This window comes from Toxotes jaculatrix, chromosome 16 (assembly GCF_017976425.1).
Source record: "Toxotes jaculatrix isolate fToxJac2 chromosome 16, fToxJac2.pri, whole genome shotgun sequence".
NCBI classification, from domain to species: Eukaryota; Metazoa; Chordata; class Actinopteri; family Toxotidae; genus Toxotes; species Toxotes jaculatrix.
The window spans coordinates 7,418,395-7,438,115 of record NC_054409.1 but is presented as its reverse complement, the minus strand read 5'-3'; the positions used below and the strand labels follow the sequence as shown (position 1 = coordinate 7,438,115).

Below are 19,721 nucleotides of genomic sequence, written 5' to 3'. Positions count from 1 at the left end.
CACCTGTGGTGGTTTTCTGAGTGGACCCAGGAGGAGATCCAGATGTTGGTGAGCGTGCTTTGGGTTACTTTGGTCCTGTTACCTGAAACAAAATGCACGATGATTATTTTCAAAAGCAAACTGAAAGTTTCTCCATTTTCTGTGGACTGGATGTGAGATTTTTCAGTGTCTTTTGGTATGTGGGTGGTTTTTATTTGTCTTTTTTCCTTTGATGCTGTTGCATTTTCTTGCCTTGTAAAGAATGGGATTAACTCTACATGAGTAAGTGACAGACAATAATGAAATACTCATCATGGCTTTAACTGTGCCCACAATGAAAACAGGGGATTTCAGAAGACTTTAAGCCACTAAAACTCTATAAACACTAGAGATGTGGGGATATATGTGTACACATTGTAAATGTGTGGTTGATATTTTATTTTGTCCTTTGTTCTTACTATATGACTTACATTTTTCACAGTTTTCACTAGAATTATTGTAAAACAAACACCAGAAACTGAATTAGGATGCTGTGTTCCTGGCTACATATGAAATGCAGATTAAATTAATATTAATATTAAATTGGTATTACAGCTGAAGACATGAACGTTGTTTCCATGTGTATTTTTTGTTTACACAGCAACAGAGTCAAATGCATTAAAATGTGGGCTAAATGGGGATTTTTCTGACCTTTGACATGTAGACTCAGCTGCTGACAGCCTTATCAAGGACAAACAACTGTGACGCAACTTCTCCTGTCACACTTAAATGAGGCCAGTCTGACTAAAGATATCAGTGGAAATGGACACAAATCAATGCAAACAAAGACGTAAAACAAAGCTTGACTGGATTTGGACTGAATCTGTGGAAAGGAACACTGGGTCTCAGTTCATGACTCATTGTGTGAACAGAGGCGGTTCCAAATCTGGTTGTTCAGATTTGATGGATCAGAGTTTCTTCATCGGGGGGAAATTCCTGAACATGGGGTTCTGTTGGGTAATCCCCCGACACTGCTAACTAAATGACCCTGAATATTTCGGTGCTGGACCAGAAGAGAAGGCTGAAGTCTGAGGAGCACATCATGAAGGTGCTGTAAACCCTGCAACTCATTTACCATTCCGATATGGTGCATTGATATATCAGAATTGAGATAGTATTGTTTTGGTGCAGTCTGTTTTTTTATGTTTTGTAATGATAAAAAAAAAAATATTTAGATTGAGTAAATGTCTTTTCTTCACAGTTGGATTTGGCTGCAACTTTGTCTTCTTTGGCGTTGCTGCTCATCTTTCTGTTTCCAGTTTGGTAGGTTTTGTAATTTCTGTTGTGGCTTAGTGTAGTGCTTAAGGTAGTACTGTAAATTATTTAAGTTTTTCTTTGTTATACAGTGAATAACTGCATAAACTGTTACATCACTGGCGCCGCATAGTTCCTAAACATGCACTTTGCCATATGCAGAGTGTAACTGTTCAGTCTCTGTGCCCGTGTGTGGGCTGGAAATTAAAAGTTCCATTAAGATAATGTGGGTTTTATCAGTTTAACAAGGTGATATTGTTTTGACATGATGGTGTTGCAGTTTTAGAGAAAAAGTGAGGAGGAGCATTGAAAGAAAACATTAATAACCCTGATTTATTACGAAATAAAGCATAAGGTTCAGCACATCACACCACTCATTTTCGTACAGTCCCTAATCTTATTCTACTATTCCACTTTCTGTGGAAGGAGCGATAAATACCAGTTAATTCTCAAAGAGAAGAATATAACAGAAATGTTTTGAAATATTCCAATGTCCATTCCTCTCAGCTGTCGGCAGCCTGTGAACTGCAGATGGGGGCCTTATGGAGAGTGGTCTGAGTGTGATGGCTGCACCAGAGCAAAGGTCCTTCACAGCAATCACACACACACACTCATATTTTACTGATGAGAATATTGTGAATACTTCTATTCATTTTGTAATGAACACAGAGCACACACAAATTATTAAAACAATGGCCAAATATCTCGAGCTGTCTGATGCTCACAATGTTAATTAAATTCTATGTCAGAATAACAACAGTAAATACATTGTAGTCCTGCTGATCACTGCATCTGGTCTCTGCTTTCAGTCATTTAATGTGTATAATCGTTTCCTTTTCAGGTGCGTACTCGCCACGTGGAGGTGTACGCCCAGTTTGGAGGTGCGCCATGTTCAGGAGAAGCCACACAAACACAACCGTGTGTCCCACAGAAAAGATGTCCCCTGGGAACAGGCTGTGGAGACAGGTTCCGCTGCACCTCTGGTATGTTGCAACAAACAGTATACTGTTAGCTATTTCACAATATTACTGTGGATTTCTATTTTTGTCAAATAACAACAAAAGTACCACAGTAAATAATTATGTGTTTACTTACTTCAGTGCATTGGGGTCAGTTTTTCAGGGTTAAAGTCAGGGTTAAATATTTGGCTGAGGTTTTGCTCTGGGTTTTTCCCACAAATCCGGATTCAGGTGAGTGTATCAGCCACTCCCTGGTGTGTAACGGAGACCAGGACTGTGATGATGGTCTGGATGAGAGAAGCTGTGACCAAGACAACAGCCACTACTCATGTGATCTTGACAAAACACCTCCTAACTCTGACTTCACGGGCAGAGGGTGAGTTGCCACAACTCCTCCACCAGGAAACTGGGTCGTTACTGTAACCAGGAAGTCGACATGAGCAATAAATATATGAAATCTGTTGTATTATGTTTTACAGGTATGACGTGTTGACAGGGAAACTGAGAGGAGCTGTGATCAATACTCTGAGCTTTGGAGGGCAGTGCAGGAAGGTGTTCAGTGGTGACCACAAAACCTATTACAGGCTGCCACAGAACATCCTCAGGTACAGCTTTGAGGTGAGTTGACCAAGAAATGTATATTCAGTGGTCATGTTCACAGACAGAGCCCTGACTTCACTGCAGCACATGTGATATAGATTTATATTAATACTTTTTTCATGAGACACATTTTGACTTGTCATAGCAGGAAAAGCACAGGTGGAACTGATAACATTAAAAATGGCTGCAAAAATGGCTATGACAAGTCAAAATGTCTGCAGTGATTTAATAGGAGACCCATCACTAATCATATACTAGTGGGTTTTCAATATGCCAAATAAATAGTGTTATTCCAAACATTGCTGCAGGGTGAATGTACAAATATGAAGTATTTTGGCTAACTCTGGCACATTTATAGTATTGTTTGTTAATGTATTGTCCCTGTTAAATAAACCAATAAAATAACAAGAGTCTATGGCCATGCTAACAGTTGATTATAATCTCAGTTTTGCAGGTATTCTCTCATAAACTAAGTCTGATGGCAGTGATGTTAAATGACTCCAGGGATCATCATTGATATTAGAATAAATTCTGAGGGGAACGTGAATCTCTGTGCAAAGTTCAAGGGTCATCAAATGGTTGCTGACTATTTCAGTCTGGACCAAAGTGGTAGACTGAAACCAAATGCTGAAGACTGTTGACTTTGTTTGTGCTGCAGGTGACAGTAGATAATGAAGAAAGCGATGAATCCTACGAGAGCGCCTGGTCCTATGTGCAGCACATCCAGTCAAACGCCGTGGTGGGACACGACCGCCGCACCTTCCACAAAGAGGTCACTGAAAACAAGGTAAGGTGTGTTTCAGCCACAACATCACAACAGTTAACTCGTTTTTATGTTGTGACTGATCAGTGTATAACCTCACTTATTATTTCGAGGCCTCTTTCTTATGGTCTTTAGGCTCTGCCACTAGTTAGATTGAATGTTTTAACTAATCTTTCTCAATCTATCATCCAGGCCTACAGATTGATCATCCTGAAGAATAAAGTGGAACTGGCCCAGTTCCAAAACTCTGCTCCTCAGTATCTTACTCTGGCCGAAGGCTTCTGGAAGGCCTTGTCCTCGCTGCCGCTCACATACGACTACTCCGCCTACCGACAACTGCTTCAGAAGTACGGCACACACTACCTCTCTGAGGGCTCGCTCGGAGGCGAATACCAGGCCTTGTTGGAGTTAGACCGTCAGGCGCTCGCTTCAACCAGTAAGAAGTTTTGGTGTGAATATACTGATCCTATTAATACAAGTTCCTTAAAGTACCCAGAAATCTTGATTCAGCATGTAAAATGTGAACAGGGACGAATGTGATGTGCTATATTTAGAGGATGTTGTGGATCTATTTTTTGCACTGGCTATATTGTTCAGTACCTATGAACCTTTCATTTTCGGAAATAATCAATAGTCCGCAATTAGATTTTGGCTTGAGTTGAAATTAACCCAAGAAAGTTTTATTAAATAAGTATTTGCTATAAGTTAAGTTGACGGTAAAATGTCAAAATTAGGTGCCTGCCAGCTGGTAATTTGAGCATTTGTACTGATTTAAATCTGTTGTTCCTGTGTTGCTTGTGTAAAGGTACAACTGATATAGAGTACCAGAGGTGTTGGAGAAAGGTGAAACGCCGTTTCTTCAGGAAGAAAGTGAAAACAGTCTGTGAAAAACTAACCAGATCTTTATCATCCAGTCACGGTGAGTGAACACAATCATACTCTGAGCACAGTTTAACTTTGTCAAGTATGGATTTAAATAGATAAAATGAAACTTGACAATCACACACGTTAGACTGAGCTATAAATGGTCTCCACTGTCATTTGTCTGCAGGAAGCAATGTAAACAAGATGCCGATTAAAGTCAACATTTTTGGTGGAGATCCATCCTTCATAGCCGCTCTGACTGTTCTGGATCTGGAAAACCCAGAAGCTAATGGAGAGGTCTATGATAACTGGGCCTCCTCTGTCAAAGACTTCCCTGAAGTTATAGACCAGAAGGTATGAGAGTCGGCACAGCTGGTTTTATCTTACCGATGGACTGATTCAAAAACTATGCTAAAGGAGAGAGCAATTTCTGTTTTTGTGTTCATTATCAATTATCATGGTAAGATATGTAAAATAAATCTTTAAGTAATATATAAATGAATTATTGTCATTGAGTTATTACTGTGCTTGTGACACGTTTTGGATGTTTTTAAATAGCTTGTGTAGGTTTCTGTGTATTTTATTTTTTGTTTGCTATATCTGCACATTAATAAACTGTAAACTGTGAATTGTTTTCCAGCTGCGTCCTCTGTATGAGCTGGTGAAGGAGGTGCAGTGCACAGGTTTGAAAAAGCTCCACCTGAAAAGAGCCACGGAGGAGTACCTGGCGGAGGAGCATCCCTGTCACTGCCGGCCCTGCCAGAACAACGGCCAGCCGCTGCTGACGGGGTCCGAGTGTCGCTGCATCTGCAGGCCAGGAACCTCAGGACGAGCCTGCGAGAACGGAGCTGTGACTGGAGAGCAGCCAGGTAAACAAGAGTATTTTGCAACAGTTTTATTTATTCGCTCTTTTATTCACATTACATTTATCTAAACTAAACTCAGCCTCAGCTGACAGTTTAACGTTTATCAAGAGATAAGATTTTAAACTGAAGAGAGAAGGTTTAATAAAAGAAAAGGTTAAAGATAATGCTTTATGCTAAGCTAAAGGGGTTATGTTAAAGTTTTATCTTACCTTTGGTATCCAGTCAGCACGGCAAACTCCTTCACAAACAACACAGAACAAGAAAGAGAATCTCTGTTTTTCCTCTCAGGGGTGATCCATGGCAGCTGGAGCTGCTGGTCCTCCTGGGGATCTTGTACTGGAGGTCAAAGGTCAAGGACTCGCAGCTGCAACAATCCCGCTCCCAGCAGAGGTGGTCACCACTGCATTGGACTGCAAGTGGAGCAGAAACCTTGTGAGGACTCAGAGATCCAGTATTTACAGTAAGGACACACACACAGACTTGACTGGTCTCTAGCAGTAGGACAGACACTTTCTCTAACCCTAACACAGAATGGGAGGTTTTTGCCCCAAAGCATAATTATACAGGTCCACACATTGTTATCTCCTACAATCTAATCTAATCCAAACACTTTACTTTCAGAAATATCCCAGATGCTTAATAAGCTGCAGGTGTCTGTAGTATTGTAGTTTTCTCATTGTAAACTGGTTGTGTGCAGGATGATGGAGCCTCAGTGCTTCAGTCTCTCTGTGACTCCACCAAAGACATGTGGTCCACCTCCAAACCTCAGGAACGGATTTATTCAGGTGAGTCTAACTGAAACAGCTCATTTGAAAATAATTGTTTTTGCAATTAGTTTCTTTACTGTTTTTAGCGACTGTCTGGCAAATTGAAGCACAGATGATTACACTTACACCATTTTAAATGCAGCTGTTGTTGTATTTTTTCCCTCAGAATCCCAGAGATTTTTACCTGGTTGGGAACACGGTGGAGTACTCCTGCATAGAGGGACATTACCTCACTGGAAACGCTGCAGCTCAGTGCACTGAAAACCAGCAGTGGAGGACAGGGACGATGGTTTGTAAAAGTATGTCTTCACTTTACTCACAAGAAGTGCTACTCACCGCAACAGATTTCAATGAAATCACCACATACACTTGTTCAGGAATCACAATCTTCCTCTTATTCAAAATTCCTCTGTTCCTGTACCAGGTTCCACATGTGGGATTCCCCCACTCAACAGTCAGGTTACAGCCACGCCCACCAAAGCAGTCTATGAGATTGGAGACAGTGTGTCCCTTTCCTGTCCTGCGGAGTCAGTGCTGGATGGTGAGGTGTCAGAGATCATATGCAGTCCCAGTCTGCAGTGGTCTCCATCTCCAGCCGGCACTCACTGTAAAGCAGGTACATTTATTCTCAGAATCAGATGTTGTTGACGTGACGCGTCACGGTGGAACATGTAGCCGCAATAGAGTCAGAAAGTCCTCTCTGGAGTTCTTTGAACTTAACACAGAGATTAGCCAGTCGCTTACTTTGTCTGCCTACCTGTTGCTGCTGGGCCTGACAAAAAACATGCTTCTAGCTGCTTTCAGTTTCTGAGGGGTATGCACACATCAATCCTGACTTCTATATTCTCCTTTCAGCACCCACGGCACCGTCTCCTCCATCGGGCCTGAAGTGTAAACTGTGGGAAACTGTGGGAAAAAACGTGTGTGTGTGTAAAATGCCATTTCAGTGCTCGTGAGTATGATATTTAAAAATTATTTCTACATTTTACACAGGAAAATGTCCAGTCTATGTTGTAAAAGCACAATAATAAGACATTTCAATATATTTTCTTCATATAGGACCTCTCTGCAGTTGTGTGCCAGACTTGGCTCAAGCCAAACCCATTTACTAGGCGTGTGCCAGCTCGGAGCTCTGCAGTGTGTGGGACGGAGCTTCACACTGGCCAGCGACAGAGACTGTAACTGGCCAGAGGAGACGTTCACATCCTGCCAGGACTGCAAACCAGGGACAGTCTGTCAGGGTGAGTCTGCTACAACTTACTACAACAATTCTTTAATATAAGTGCGTGTGTGTGTATGTGTGTGACTGCATCGTTCTTATTATATTTTCAAATCCAGAGTCAGCAAGAAAATGCGTATGCCAGAACATGTCAGAGTGCCCTCAAGACTCGGCCCCCCTGTGCGTTAACTCTGGTGTTGGCAGCGTTGCCACGACGATGTCTGAATGCGAGGTGGGGGCCAGAAGGTGTGCTGGGGAGCAGGTGAACGTGATCAGCATTGAGGCTTGTCCAGAATAAAGATGGTTGTTGTTTTATTTGCTGAGAAGTATCACACTGTAACATAACATAGCAGGATTTTTTTTAATGACTGAATTGTAAATAGAAGTTAATATTTTTTCTTACTTTTGAATGATGTAAATAGGCTCCTCTGCCGTCCTGTGGTTCTCTTTTTATATTTGTCAAGGATGATGGATGATTAACAACATTTGCATTTGCATATCTTTGCTTTGGTTAAAGAACATTAATAAAACACTTTTTAGAATATACTTTTGTTGTCTTTTGTTTGTTAAAATATCAAATATTTGAAAGGGTCAGTTTTTTTCTTGGTCACTTATCAGCTTTATGAACTACACAATTTAGCAAATAACCAGTAATAAGTTGAGATAATTTAAAATAAGTGGAATTTTCTTATTCATGATTTGAAGCATTTACAAGGTTTATCAGAATATGTGCTGTGCAGGCATTTTTGTGGTGTAAACCCATAGTGATTATTTATTGTATTATTGCAGGGCCTTTTCTTTTTTTACACTAAAGCCATAAAAGTAAAATGTCTAGTTTTGGTATTCTGGTCTCTGGTTCCAGGTTTAGTCTCAGTCTTGAGGACCTGGAAGTTGCTCGGTCACATAAATGTGATTAAATACAAAAGTCTGTAGCAAGAGGAGCAGTAAGAGGTACATACTGTAAAAATTGAACAACAACAAAAAAAAAAATATGATTTTTTTTTTATTTCATGTAAAGAACATTTGGCAGGGTAAATATTCCACTCTGTCTCTGTAATTAGACTTGACTGACTGACTACAGCTGCCTCCTCTGTCCTCAGATCAGGTCAACAGACAAGTTAGGTGAAGTTCTGGCCGATTCACTGCGTCACAAACAATCTTCATCAGTGCTGATCATCTTGAGTCAAAAGCACAATGTTGTCTGCGGGCCTACTCACAATAAAGTACCATCACTGTGCTTTCTTTTCACCGTATCTACAAAATGAAAGACGTCTGTGCTTCCATGAATTTGTGTATCACGTGTTAAGCTGCTAATTATGGGGTTCAAGCACCAGTGGTGAACAATTTTGAGAAATATGTGAAACCCACTTTTGAGAATGAGTCTCTTATTTTTTAACTAATCTGATGCCAAAACGTACTTTGGAACCTGTTTGTCAAAAATCAGACAGATTACATTGTTGTGCTTTGTTGATCTTTGTAATGTAACGTTTTAGAAAAACAGATATTATAGTGGCCCCTGAACTCGAGCCCATCATTCACCCCAATGTCCACCAAATTGACTGTCTTCTATTGAAGTCATACCAACTTTGTATATTTTATGCTTTTATAAATATAATGTAATTTTTTGGGAAGATTTAAGTGGTGCAGTGTGTACTAAGGTCTATAGCATACCTAAATTTGTGGTTCCAGTGAACACTGTGGTGGAAAAAGAAATGTTAGAGTAAATCATATGTATTATCAACTGTGCAGTAATTTTCACAGTTTTTCCAGCGGTGGTGAAACTTATCTTAAACACGCCGCTGTTAGATGAATTCAGAGGTTGAGTGTAATGGCACAGAAAAGCTTTAGTAGAATCATCTGGACTCACACGTGCCTTCATTGAGAATCTCAAACTCATAGCTGGCACATTTGAGAGCACCCATAGAACAAAGGTCCAGACTGCGAGTCCTCTGGGCCCTGGTCAGCTTCACACAGAACAAGTTCTCCTGGACTCTGGGGCAGTCCCGAGCAGATCTGCACTCACACTTCTTTGATGCTGAAGAGAGATATGAGTTAACATTAGGAAACATTATGCAACTATTGGCAACTAATGACTCTGCACCCTGGAAACCTGTTCTTGCATTATGAAACTTGAGTTGAACAGGTACGATTTCCCAGTGCGAAACACTTTACGGCACTAAGTCGCACACTACCAACTGTGGGTCTTCAATTAGCTATAAGAAGACGCTAGGTCAGTGCACTCAGTACAGACATAATGGCAGGGATGAAGAGACTGGCTCAGGGATGTGCTGGCATTTGGGTATTTTGGGACAAATCCCAGTGGGCATCAGTGGGTCAGTGGACTGTCAAAAAATCCATTATGTTTTTACTGGCCATGTAAATCTCTAACCAGTCCTCTCTATGTGCCTGTCATTCAGGGTACACATGAGAGTGTGGTGCACGTATATTCCAGGACTGGGCTCACTGGCCTTGTTGTATTTTACACATGTAATTAATTCTTTTTGTGTCACACTCACCAGAGCAAGTTTCCCATTCGTAACAGGTGTCAAGGTCACAGGGCTCCTGAACAGAGCTCTTGGAGGACATTGTGGCTCTGAACTTGGCCCACTCCAGTTTCCCCGGATCGACCGCGTCGCACTCGCCTTCACTGACGAAAAAGAGTGGATCACCGTGGCAACGACCGGTGTTGTAGGAGCAGAGGGACATTGATACGGTGCTGTTGACATCTACGTTCAGGATACAGAGAGTGGCTGGGTGTGATCTGCACACACACACACACACACAAACACACACACACACCACACACACACACTCAGGTCAGGCAGGTGCTGGTATACAAAATTCAGTCCACTGAGCTTCACCTAGCTGAAGGTGCTTCATATAAGAATACGTTTTTAAAAAATTAGATGACCATATGGTGAAAAAGAACAATAAAGAACGACAAACCAATTCATAAAAACTTACAAGCATTTATCCCGTTGGATACAGACGCATTGAGAGCCTTGAAGTTTCTCTCCTGGACCACACTGACCCTCAGGAACAAACGGTTCCTCTACACACAGCAGGACATAAGAAAAAGTTCCTCCATACTGAGAATATTTCATATAAAATAAATATCTTGCAAAAAAGTTGGACTAGGATGGAAACACATTCATTTGTATTTTCTTTCACTGATTTTCTGGAAATTTGGTTGAAATTTTGTCATGGCTTATGGGGACACCTGAATAGAACAGTCTTCACTCAATAATTAGTGTCCATTTCTTTATGTCTTTTTCAGTTCCTCTTCCATACACATAGCATTTGAAGTATTGGATATAATTTCCAGTCACTCTGGGAGTTCAAAACTACTGTACCGTCAGAGCAGCGTAGGTCAGCAGATAATGGAGGCTCCCAGGTGAAGCTGTTGCCGCATTTGTAGAGGCTCTGTGGCAGCGGTACTAAGCCGATCTCATTACAGTTCAAACTCACTGATTCCCCCACTTTGTACTCGTCTTTGTTGGGGATCAGTGACATCCCATTAGGGATCTCAGGAGGAAGACAGACTTTTCCTAGAGGTACAGGAGGACAGATTTTATCCTTAAACAAACATACATATCAGGTGCAGAAATATTCAACTTAATCTTAACAGTTACTTAACTTACTGATGCATTTTCCGTTCGGCTGACTCCAGCTTCCATCGGGAAGACAGTTGATGAACTGAAAACCCTCCAGGTCGAATCCAGTGAAGCACTGGAACTCCTCATCCTCACCAAAGTTATAATACTGTTTCGATTTCTGTCAGAGGAGGGGATTAGTAAAAAGCAAAAAACTTAGAAAGGATCTAAATATAAACCCTCCTCGGCATCAATCTCTTTAGTTTTCACAGTACTTGTGATCGTCTTTCCACTCCTCTACTTGTACCTTACTTTTTTATTTCTTTCCTCATTCTTCTTATTCTTCTTATCTCATGACCTATAGAATCTGGAGCATTGTCATTCTTACCTTTTCATATATGCATGTATTTTACTGGTAGTAGTGATCGTCCATATGGAAAGAGAATATGAGGAATGAATGTATTTCCCATACATTTCAGTCACTAACTGCAGGCTAGTGGTTTAGTGTTTACCCTGAGGAAGCTGTTGTCAGGCGCCCGTGGCCTCAGACAGCCCTGCACACCAGGGGGCAGCTCGTCCCTCCAGCCCACGGTGAAGTCATCATCACTGTCACACGTCTCCTGTCTGAACAAGAAAACACAAACCAGAACATTCAGTAAATCCAAAGCAGCACGGACAAAATGAAACCTAGACATTTTCTACATTTGAATTTAAATGTGTGTAGCAACAGTGCATCTGTATTTACACATATAAGTGTATAACAGTGATAATGTTTAAAAAAATTTTAAGTATATTTTTGCTGTAAAGTCAAGGCAACTGTCTAAAACTGATGGTTTTGTTATATTTCAGATTAAACATAGATTAAAAGTTGCTGTCTTAAGCTTCCTCAGCAGCCATGTTTGTAAGTAAGTAAGGTATCACTCTACTTTACAAAGAGGGAGATGTGACATGATTCTTCCTGTCTGTCAGGACCATCGCAGGGTTGGCCTCCTCTGAGGGGGGCGGGGTTGTCACACTGCCTCTTTCGATGTCTCTTCATGGAGGCTCCACACTGACTCCACGGTCCCCAGCAGCTCCAGTAACCATCCACCTGCTCTGTGGAAATTACACACACAACCACAGTTCAATGAAAACAGCCTGTGTGATTTGACTGATGTTAGCATTTATCTTCTTCACAGCGTCTCAGATCCATTAGCATGGCTGTAGATTCTTATCCTCATTAGAAAGGTGATAACTGAATAAAATTTACTTTGTAAATCAGTGCACTTTCACTTCTCAGAAATAAAGCTGAAATAAACAGAATCATTATTGTGTTATTATTTCATATATCAAAACAGAAGGTGAAAACATGAACCTATAGTAGGGTTAAAATTTCCAGGAGATTCCTGTGTTTCTATGTTGGGAAACAGTAAGGACATCAGTAAAAGAAAACAAGTTTGGAACCTGTGATTCCTCCGACTTCACCCGTCAGTGCTTTTGTGGTCTGTTGTTTTTTTTTGTTCATCACCGACCGCAGAGCATATTGTGTTCTGCAGCAATCCCTTGTGTACCTGAGGTGTAGTCAGGAGCCCGCCTCTCACAGTTGGTGCCGAAGGTGCCAGTCTGGCAAACACACTTGCACTCTGTGCCAGAGAGAACTGGCCTTGCGTTGTTGGGACACGGAGCACACTTGCAAGTATCAAATTCCTCCAGGTACTGCAGGAGGGCCTTCATCAGGTGTCTTCTCTTTGTGACAGCACAGGGGATACCCCGAACCAGGTCTATGATCGGCAGCAGCTGGACAAACACACGGACATGAACACAGCATCAGCTTTTGATCAGACTGTAGACGGTTCTGATCTTTGAGTAAGGAGCTTTAAATATAACCTTGTAATCAACCACAACAGGGTTGTCAAGAACAGACTTGGCCCAGTTATTGTAGGATTGCCGGTCTGGAGCAGGGCCCTGCCTCTCCCAGGCCAGAGCTGCTGCCTCTCTGACTCTTCCTCCTCTCACCATGGAGAAAGACTTCTCTGCTGACTTAATGTACGAGCCTGGACCAAAGATGAGTGGTGGGAATGAAGATCAGCGTTCTTTTCACAGTCAGTAAAGCCGTGAACAGCAGGGTTAGAAATAAAAATGGCGTGTTTCCTGGCAGGTTTCCGATGTTACCTTGATGTCTCTCAGTCATCCTGTCGTTAGAGCATCGGGTCACCCTGCGGTGCTCTGTGTAGAGGAGGATGGTCCAAGTGGTCTCCGTGCCCAGGCAGCTTCTGAAGTGTTCCTCTGTTACGCCTGTCAGAGAAGAAGAGTGTGGAACAACACTGATGCAGAAACAAAGGAACTACCAACAAACATTATATCACAATGTGGGTCTTTCTCCAATACAGTGATCATAAATATTACAGGTAAACAACATTATCCTCTAATCCAAAGACCATCCACTCATTTGGGTTTATTTGCAGTTCATTGATTGCCAACCCAAACCTCTCAAGGATTATCTTTGAGCAAGAAAAGATTCTGGGCAGATTCTTTGACTAAGCTAAAGGGCGTCATTCCACCAGGCTGTGCTGTTTTACCTGAACTGGTGAGCTCCTGCCGGTTGTACTGGTACAGCAGGTCATAGTGGCCTCCGAGTGTCCCCGAGCTGTAGTAGTGTGTCCCGAAGCGCTGGAAGATGTCCCTGTAGAGGGCGTAGTTGTAATCAAGAGGAAGAGCATGGAGGAACTGGAGGAAAGGCTGCGACAGGACAAGGTCTTCCGGGTCCTTCACCTCGAATGTGGACACGGGCAGAACCTGGTGCACCCGAAAAAACTTGGAGTCCTACGGTAGAAAGGATACGGAATTACTAAGAAGAAGAAGAAAAGAGTGTAATTCCAACCAGCAATGTGTGTGTATGTGAACATTTCCCTGTGTGTGTGTGTGTGTGTGTGTTTGTGACATTGCTGTTGTGGTGACCATGGTTCAGACCTTGAGAGTGAGGACATTTTTGTAAACTTGGGACAATGTGCCTGGTCTTTTTTTTTTTTTTTTTAGGGTTAGGGGATTAGGAAATGCATTATGGGAATGAAGATCCTGAAAAGTACATCAATACAAATGTGTGTGTGTGTGTATGTGTATGTCTGTTGTTGTATGTTTGTCACTCACTGCTTTCTTTGAAGCGTCAAAAGCCTCTTTGTTGGAGATCAAACCAATCCAAAACCTAAAGTGGAAAAAAAAGGGGAAGAGGGCAAGGGCATATCCAACCCCTCCACGTCCTCTTGAACTGGATCTCTTCACATTGACGGGATCCACGTGGACCTGCTGGGGCTCAGTGCTGAAGTCCTCTGCCTGTCCAACCTTTACAACCACAACTACATCTGTAAACCAAGGTTTACAACAACAAGAAGAGTAACAACAGAACAAAACCTGACGTGTTCATCACCTGCGGAGGTGAAGCCAAAGCTGAGAAGCTTCTCTTCAAACCACTGACAAACACCTTTTAAATTATTATGATAGTGGGGATAGAAAATGGAAAAAAAAATAGTTTGATATTAAATATTAGCTTTAAAGTAGTTTGATAAACTGAATTAATTTTTGTTTCACGTCATTCATTCAGCCTGACATCATGTCCATGACTGCTGATTTCTGTTTGCGCACTGGGTTGTTTTGCTCAAACTACCTATTCAGTATAAAGATACTACCTTGATGTCAAAGCTCTTGAAGTTGTGAGGTACTCGATGGTAGAGCTGTGTGGTCGGAGGCCTCCTGATTTCACAGCTTCCACCCATAAACATGTTGTCCAGCACCGCTCCCCTCGGCTCCTCTGCTAGAGCATCAAACCTTCAAACACAAATCAGGGAAAAATTCAAATCCATTTACTTTTCGAGTACAATAAATATTATCACCCAACAATACAGGGGAGACACTGTGATCTGATCTGAAAACCATTCAGAGCTAGAAGGTTATCTCAGTCACTGCAAAAGGGCAAGCCATTCTGATAATTATCTGTGGAGAAACACAACAGCACAGCTCTTTTGTGGACAGCAATTTATGACCACAGCAGGGAGGAATGTGAGCCAATTCACATTAAAGCTAAAGCTGGAAACTGTCAACTCTTAGCTTACCCATTGCCCACCAGGTCAGCCCCGGGGGCCACTCTCCTCTCTGTTGGACACACAATTGTGGGGTTGACGCAGTCCTTTTCATCAGAGTTATCTACACAGTCGTTCTGTCTGTTGCATGTTAGCGTCGAGTTGATGCAGCGTCCTGCAGCAGAAAGAGAATTTTTTAGATGTGTGTCTGCGCGTGGGTGTGTTGTGACAGCAGCTTAGAGACTAAAAAGGTATTTGCTTGACTTCCTAAATCCAACAGACCAGTCATGATTGTAATAATAAAATAAACAAAAACCAAATTTTCTATTATTACAACATCACATTTAGAGGATTATGTATTTGTGAAGCCTTTCCATTCATTCTGTGTAGGACAGGAAAAACACTACTTACCATTGTCACACTTGAATTCGCCTCTGCAGTCGATGGGTGCTATCTTGCACTCTGTGGAGGGGTAACAGGGCCTCTCCTCTGTCAGCTCCGGGCTGCACTCTGATCCACCAAACTGGGACGGCCTCTGGACAGACCGGGTCCGAAACTACAGCAAAGGAATGACAGGGACTCTTGAAATAAGCTGCCAAAGAAACTGGTTAGACAAAGAAAAATGACTACAGAAGAAGCAAAGAGTGGAGTGGAGTTTTCTTACGGGGGGGGGTCCCAAATATGGAAAAGTTCGACATTAAATTTCATGGCTCATTAGATGCACTTCTGCATATGTATGTACGTACGTACTTTTGGCATCACAAGAGTCTACTTCTAATATGTAGCGTACTTGCTTATGTCATGAAAATAATACTGACAACAGAAAACTTTTTAAGATACAAAGATGGATAGACAAAAATATATGTGACAGTTCTTATCTTAACACAACTGCTGTGTCCCAGCTCCACTTTACACACAGATGTACCACACTGTACTGTTGTACACACACACTCACCAAGCCCTTCTAAAGTAACACTGTACTGACACTGGGTAGTTCCTCCCTTTGCTCTCATGGATTTCACAAGATGTTGGAAACTTTCCTCTGAGATTTTGCTCCATGTTGACATGATGGCTTCACATCATTCCAGCAGATTTATCATCTGATCATGAAACCAGTTTGACACGACTTTTACTTTGCGACATGGAGCATTATCCTGCTGGAAGCAGCCATTAGAAAATAAACTGAGGAAGTGGTCAGTAACAATACTCAGGCTGTGGCATTCACACCACGGATGCCACAGAAACTGAACATTAGCTGAAGCTCCTGACCTGTATCTGATTTCATGCACTGTTCTGCTGTCACATGATTGGCTAAATGGATCACTGCACGAATAAGCAGGTGTACAGGTGTTCCCAGTAGAGCGCCGTAAACATTCACACCATTTTCTTTGTGCATTGCATTGTGGGACAGTAGCTTCAGTCAGCAGCAGGCGGCTGCTTTGAGCGTACTTGAGCTCTCAGAGAATCGATTCACAGCGTGGAACTGAAACACAGCTACGACACGTCAGTGTTCAGCAGTGTGACTTGTGGGTCTCTTGCCTGTTTCTTGGCACAGGGCGAGCAGTCGGACCAAGGCCCGAACTCATTCAGCAAGCAGTTGATTGGACAGGTCTGCTCGTTACAGCTTCTCGTGTCGTAGGTCTCACACAGCTGATAGCAGCTGCTCTTCCAGAAATACTCATCCATCTGAAAGTTCCTGTCAAAAGAAACAAAAAGTATGAAAATCACTTTTATATAGAGCAGCTGTTGGCATCCTCTGTTTCAGGCGTGTGTTTCACAACAGTAACTGAAAACAGCAGAGAAAATTATTCTTGATTACACAACCAGCTTGCCTGTGCTGTGTCTCACCTCTGTCTCTGCTGTGTACCATGGTTACAGGTCTTGGAGCAGGCGGACCAGGAACTCCATGGGTATCGGTCACAGAAACAGGCAAGACCAGCTGATATGCAGCTGAGGAGCTGCAATAGCAGGACTAACTTTCTGGAAGGAGCCATCAGGGGAGTCCGAAGTGGTTTTACCTATTCTGAAAATAATTTCAGGACCAGACTGGAATCAACAAATGCGGCCTTTTATTCAGTTCTATTACCGGTAGTAAACAGTTAAAAAAAAAAAAAAAGTTATTTATGTAGTTTTTTTGGACACTATTAAACATTAGTATTATGATCATCTCTGATTCACACAGAGGAACATGGTAACAAACTTTCCTCAACATGTCAACATGATGAATAACTAAGATCCAATGTGCTGTGCTTAAGTCCAAAACACTGCAGAATTTCACTGCAGGGCAGCTTTCAGTATTCTGACTGACTCTTTCAGCATTACTACACTTATAATAAATACACACCTTTTAGGCAAGGTAAGTTTTAGGTTTCAGTCATTTCATAAACAGTGAATTCAAAGTTTCATGTGTTTACATTATGAATAAAAATGCATTTAATAAGAAAAAGATAAAAAGGATTAAGAAATAAAATGGCACAAAGCATGGACATATTAATTATAAAGTTAATGCAGTTTTTATCGATACAACTTTTAATTTCTAAAGCTGAGTTAACACCAAAAAAAGCCAAATCTGACTCACCACATATACCAGACGTCCTCTTCAGCAGATATGAAAGCATCTAACTTAGCAGAGCCAGTGTTCGGCTGTGTATTTAGGCAGCTGAGACTCTTCGCAGCAGCTTGACTCTGTGCTGCAGGCAGAGTTGAATCTGGCTCTGAGGCTTGTGTCTGAGTTGACAGCAGGAATAATAAAACCTCCCTCAGTGATTTCTCCAGGGCATCCACTCAGTTTTGGACTTACATTGCCCAATCTGCATCCAAAAAAACCCCAAAAATATCAATAAAAAAATCTCAATAAAAACAGTTTTTTCCTAATAATAAAAATAATTAGAGGACACTGTAATGAATTAAACCCTTACATAACCCTCTTGTCCCTCATTCTTACGGGAAGTACAGAGCTCTGGAGTTTCCCGCCTGCAGAAACATAAACCAGATGTGTGCTTGAGACTTGACAGTTAGAGATACTGAGGGTGGAGAAAACATCTTTTCCTTTCACTCCACTTTCTTCAGTTGTCCAACTATTTGCACAATCTGGCACTATACACAATCAACACATTGTTTTGGTTCATGTTGTAAAAAGCACATGAGTGAACTCAGCCTAACTGGTACAAACACTGTAACTGAAACTAGAACATACACACAGAACTTTATAGGCTGTTGTTTGATTGGAGCATTTTGACATTTATCACACTTAATGAATCAAATGTATTAATTGTTTGCTGTGTTTTACCTCATTAGGATACCCAGAAGTTCCCTGTAATAAAAAAAAGAAAAAAAAAGTCTGGATAGTTAGCAATGAAATGAAATGATTGTGACAATGTGAATTATTCTTGACAGGTGAAGTGTATATCTTCTGAAAACTTTATTGATCAGTTTCTTCCAAACACATTACTGATGTGTATAAATAGGAATAAAAAGAGGAATGTGTCTGAAAACAAAATTATTCCAACTTTATGGGCATCAGTGTATTTGTATAAAGACTGTAAACAGGGTGAAACAGCTATGCCTGCTCTCTCTCTCTCTAAGTTCACTTATTACTGATACTTATAATGTTGCATCTTATTTGTTTAATTCCTATAAGAAAAGATTTATGAAAACAACAATTTGTGGTTTAGAGGGAGTTTCCTGCTAGAACTTTTTCTTGGTTAACAACAGCCACGTGCAGTGACTATGGACAGCCTGTTGAGACTAGTTACAATACAATGTGAAGTTACCAAGTCTGGCAGCAACATGCATGTACAGACCAACATCTGTGCTCAGTGACCATCTGAGAATTCACACTGCAGCCAGAGGTGCTGCATAGAAGTACTATACACCTAAGAGACCAAGAGATGTTTATATATATCTATATATTTGGATTGGTCTTCTCATCTCATCCAGAAAGAAAGCAAATGATTGTTTCAAAATGTTGACCTGTTCCTTTAAGTTAAAAATTAATTAAAAATGAAATATCATCTTATTAGCATATAAAACTTTATTCACATAATATAAAATGTCTTAAGCTGTACATACTAGTTATAGTTGTGGATTTTCTACATTGCAGAACACACTAACTACACATAGTCTGAGTCATATACATGCCAAAACAAGGAATTTAGCAATTTAGACATCACCACAGTAGATTACATTAATAGAAAAAAAAAAAAAAAAAACCCTACACAAACATGAATTTACAAATTACATTGCACTTACATTCAATGGGAAAATGGCTGTAGTAGAAGGACTCACATGAAGAACCTCTGTGAGTGGGTTTCAGTTAGCTTTTCGTGTGTGGCTTCTTCATTTGTGCTGTTTCTGTATGTGGAACATCTGCAAAAGCCCTTGTGATGGAAAACTGAAGCTGAAAGTGAAACATGTTCTTTTTCAGGGAAGACTGCTAATGATGTGCAGCACGGTAAACAAGACAAAAAAAAAAAAAAAGCCTCCCTGGTTTCCCCTGGAGGCTGCAATGTGTGTTACGCCCCTAAATACTGATGATTCAGCTGTACAGGTTATTAGAGCAACTGTTAAAGCTAAGAATGTTTCCTCTAGTGTCCTCATGGTGGCACTAGAGGAAAGGTTAAGTGGTCATTCAAGTCAAAAGAGTTTATCCTCTGAGGAGCAGGCTTGTGATTAATACATTGAATATCATATTAGTCCATTTTGATGTATTAATACTGTTAGATTTTGATATTTCCTGGGTAAAAATGGAAGTGTATGGCCCACTG

General features: G+C 41.2%; 2 protein-coding genes across 2 annotated transcripts; one reads left to right on the top strand and one right to left on the bottom strand.

Moving 5' to 3' along the window:
- The first annotated feature begins 727 nt into the window (after positions 1 to 727).
- Positions 728 to 7,813, top strand: c7b (complement component 7b). The gene is made up of 18 exons (XM_041058766.1): positions 728 to 1,066; positions 1,220 to 1,281; positions 1,780 to 1,855; positions 2,114 to 2,255; positions 2,463 to 2,607; positions 2,711 to 2,849; positions 3,490 to 3,618; positions 3,787 to 4,030; positions 4,400 to 4,513; positions 4,646 to 4,812; positions 5,099 to 5,327; positions 5,613 to 5,784; positions 6,022 to 6,109; positions 6,258 to 6,390; positions 6,516 to 6,707; positions 6,947 to 7,043; positions 7,151 to 7,332; positions 7,430 to 7,813. The coding sequence occupies exons 1-18, from the start codon at positions 1,001 to 1,003 to the stop codon at positions 7,606 to 7,608; spliced, it is 2,556 nt and encodes an 851-aa protein (XP_040914700.1). The 5' UTR covers positions 728 to 1,000; the 3' UTR covers positions 7,609 to 7,813.
- Positions 7,601 to 19,295, bottom strand: c6 (complement component 6). The gene is made up of 21 exons (XM_041058765.1): positions 19,207 to 19,295; positions 18,245 to 18,268; positions 17,874 to 17,928; positions 17,534 to 17,765; positions 16,804 to 16,978; positions 16,495 to 16,651; positions 15,367 to 15,511; positions 14,989 to 15,130; positions 14,566 to 14,704; positions 14,030 to 14,221; positions 13,462 to 13,705; positions 13,055 to 13,177; positions 12,770 to 12,936; positions 12,454 to 12,679; positions 11,830 to 11,998; positions 11,416 to 11,527; positions 10,952 to 11,084; positions 10,664 to 10,858; positions 10,275 to 10,362; positions 9,827 to 10,071; positions 7,601 to 9,345 (listed from the first exon to the last, which is right to left on the bottom strand). Exons 5-21 carry the CDS (start codon positions 16,947 to 16,949, stop codon positions 9,164 to 9,166), a joined length of 2,805 nt encoding a protein of 934 aa, XP_040914699.1. The 5' UTR covers positions 16,950 to 16,978; positions 17,534 to 17,765; positions 17,874 to 17,928; positions 18,245 to 18,268; positions 19,207 to 19,295; the 3' UTR covers positions 7,601 to 9,163.
- Between the last annotated feature and the right edge of the window lie 426 nt (positions 19,296 to 19,721).

What these genes read in the sequence shown, in the direction of transcription:
- c7b (XM_041058766.1), top strand. Translation starts at nt 1,001, where the DNA reads ATGACCCTGAATATTTCGGTGCTGGACCAGAAGAGAAGGCTGAAGTCT. An exon ending in CGGCACTCACTGTAAAGCAG is followed by an intron (nt 6,708 to 6,946) that starts GTACATTTATTC and finishes TTCTCCTTTCAG; the next exon opens with CACCCACGGCACCGTCTCCT. An exon ending in AAAATGCCATTTCAGTGCTC is followed by an intron (nt 7,044 to 7,150) that starts GTGAGTATGATA and finishes TTCTTCATATAG; the next exon opens with GACCTCTCTGCAGTTGTGTG.
- c6 (XM_041058765.1), bottom strand. Translation starts at nt 16,949, where the DNA reads ATGGCTCCTTCCAGAAAGTTAGTCCTGCTATTGCAGCTCCTCAGCTGC. An exon ending in CTGTTGTGGTTGATTACAAG is followed by an intron (nt 12,680 to 12,769) that starts GTTATATTTAAA and finishes GTGTTTGTCCAG; the next exon opens with CTGCTGCCGATCATAGACCT. An exon ending in TGACCTACGCTGCTCTGACG is followed by an intron (nt 10,363 to 10,663) that starts GTACAGTAGTTT and finishes TGCTGTGTGTAG; the next exon opens with AGGAACCGTTTGTTCCTGAG.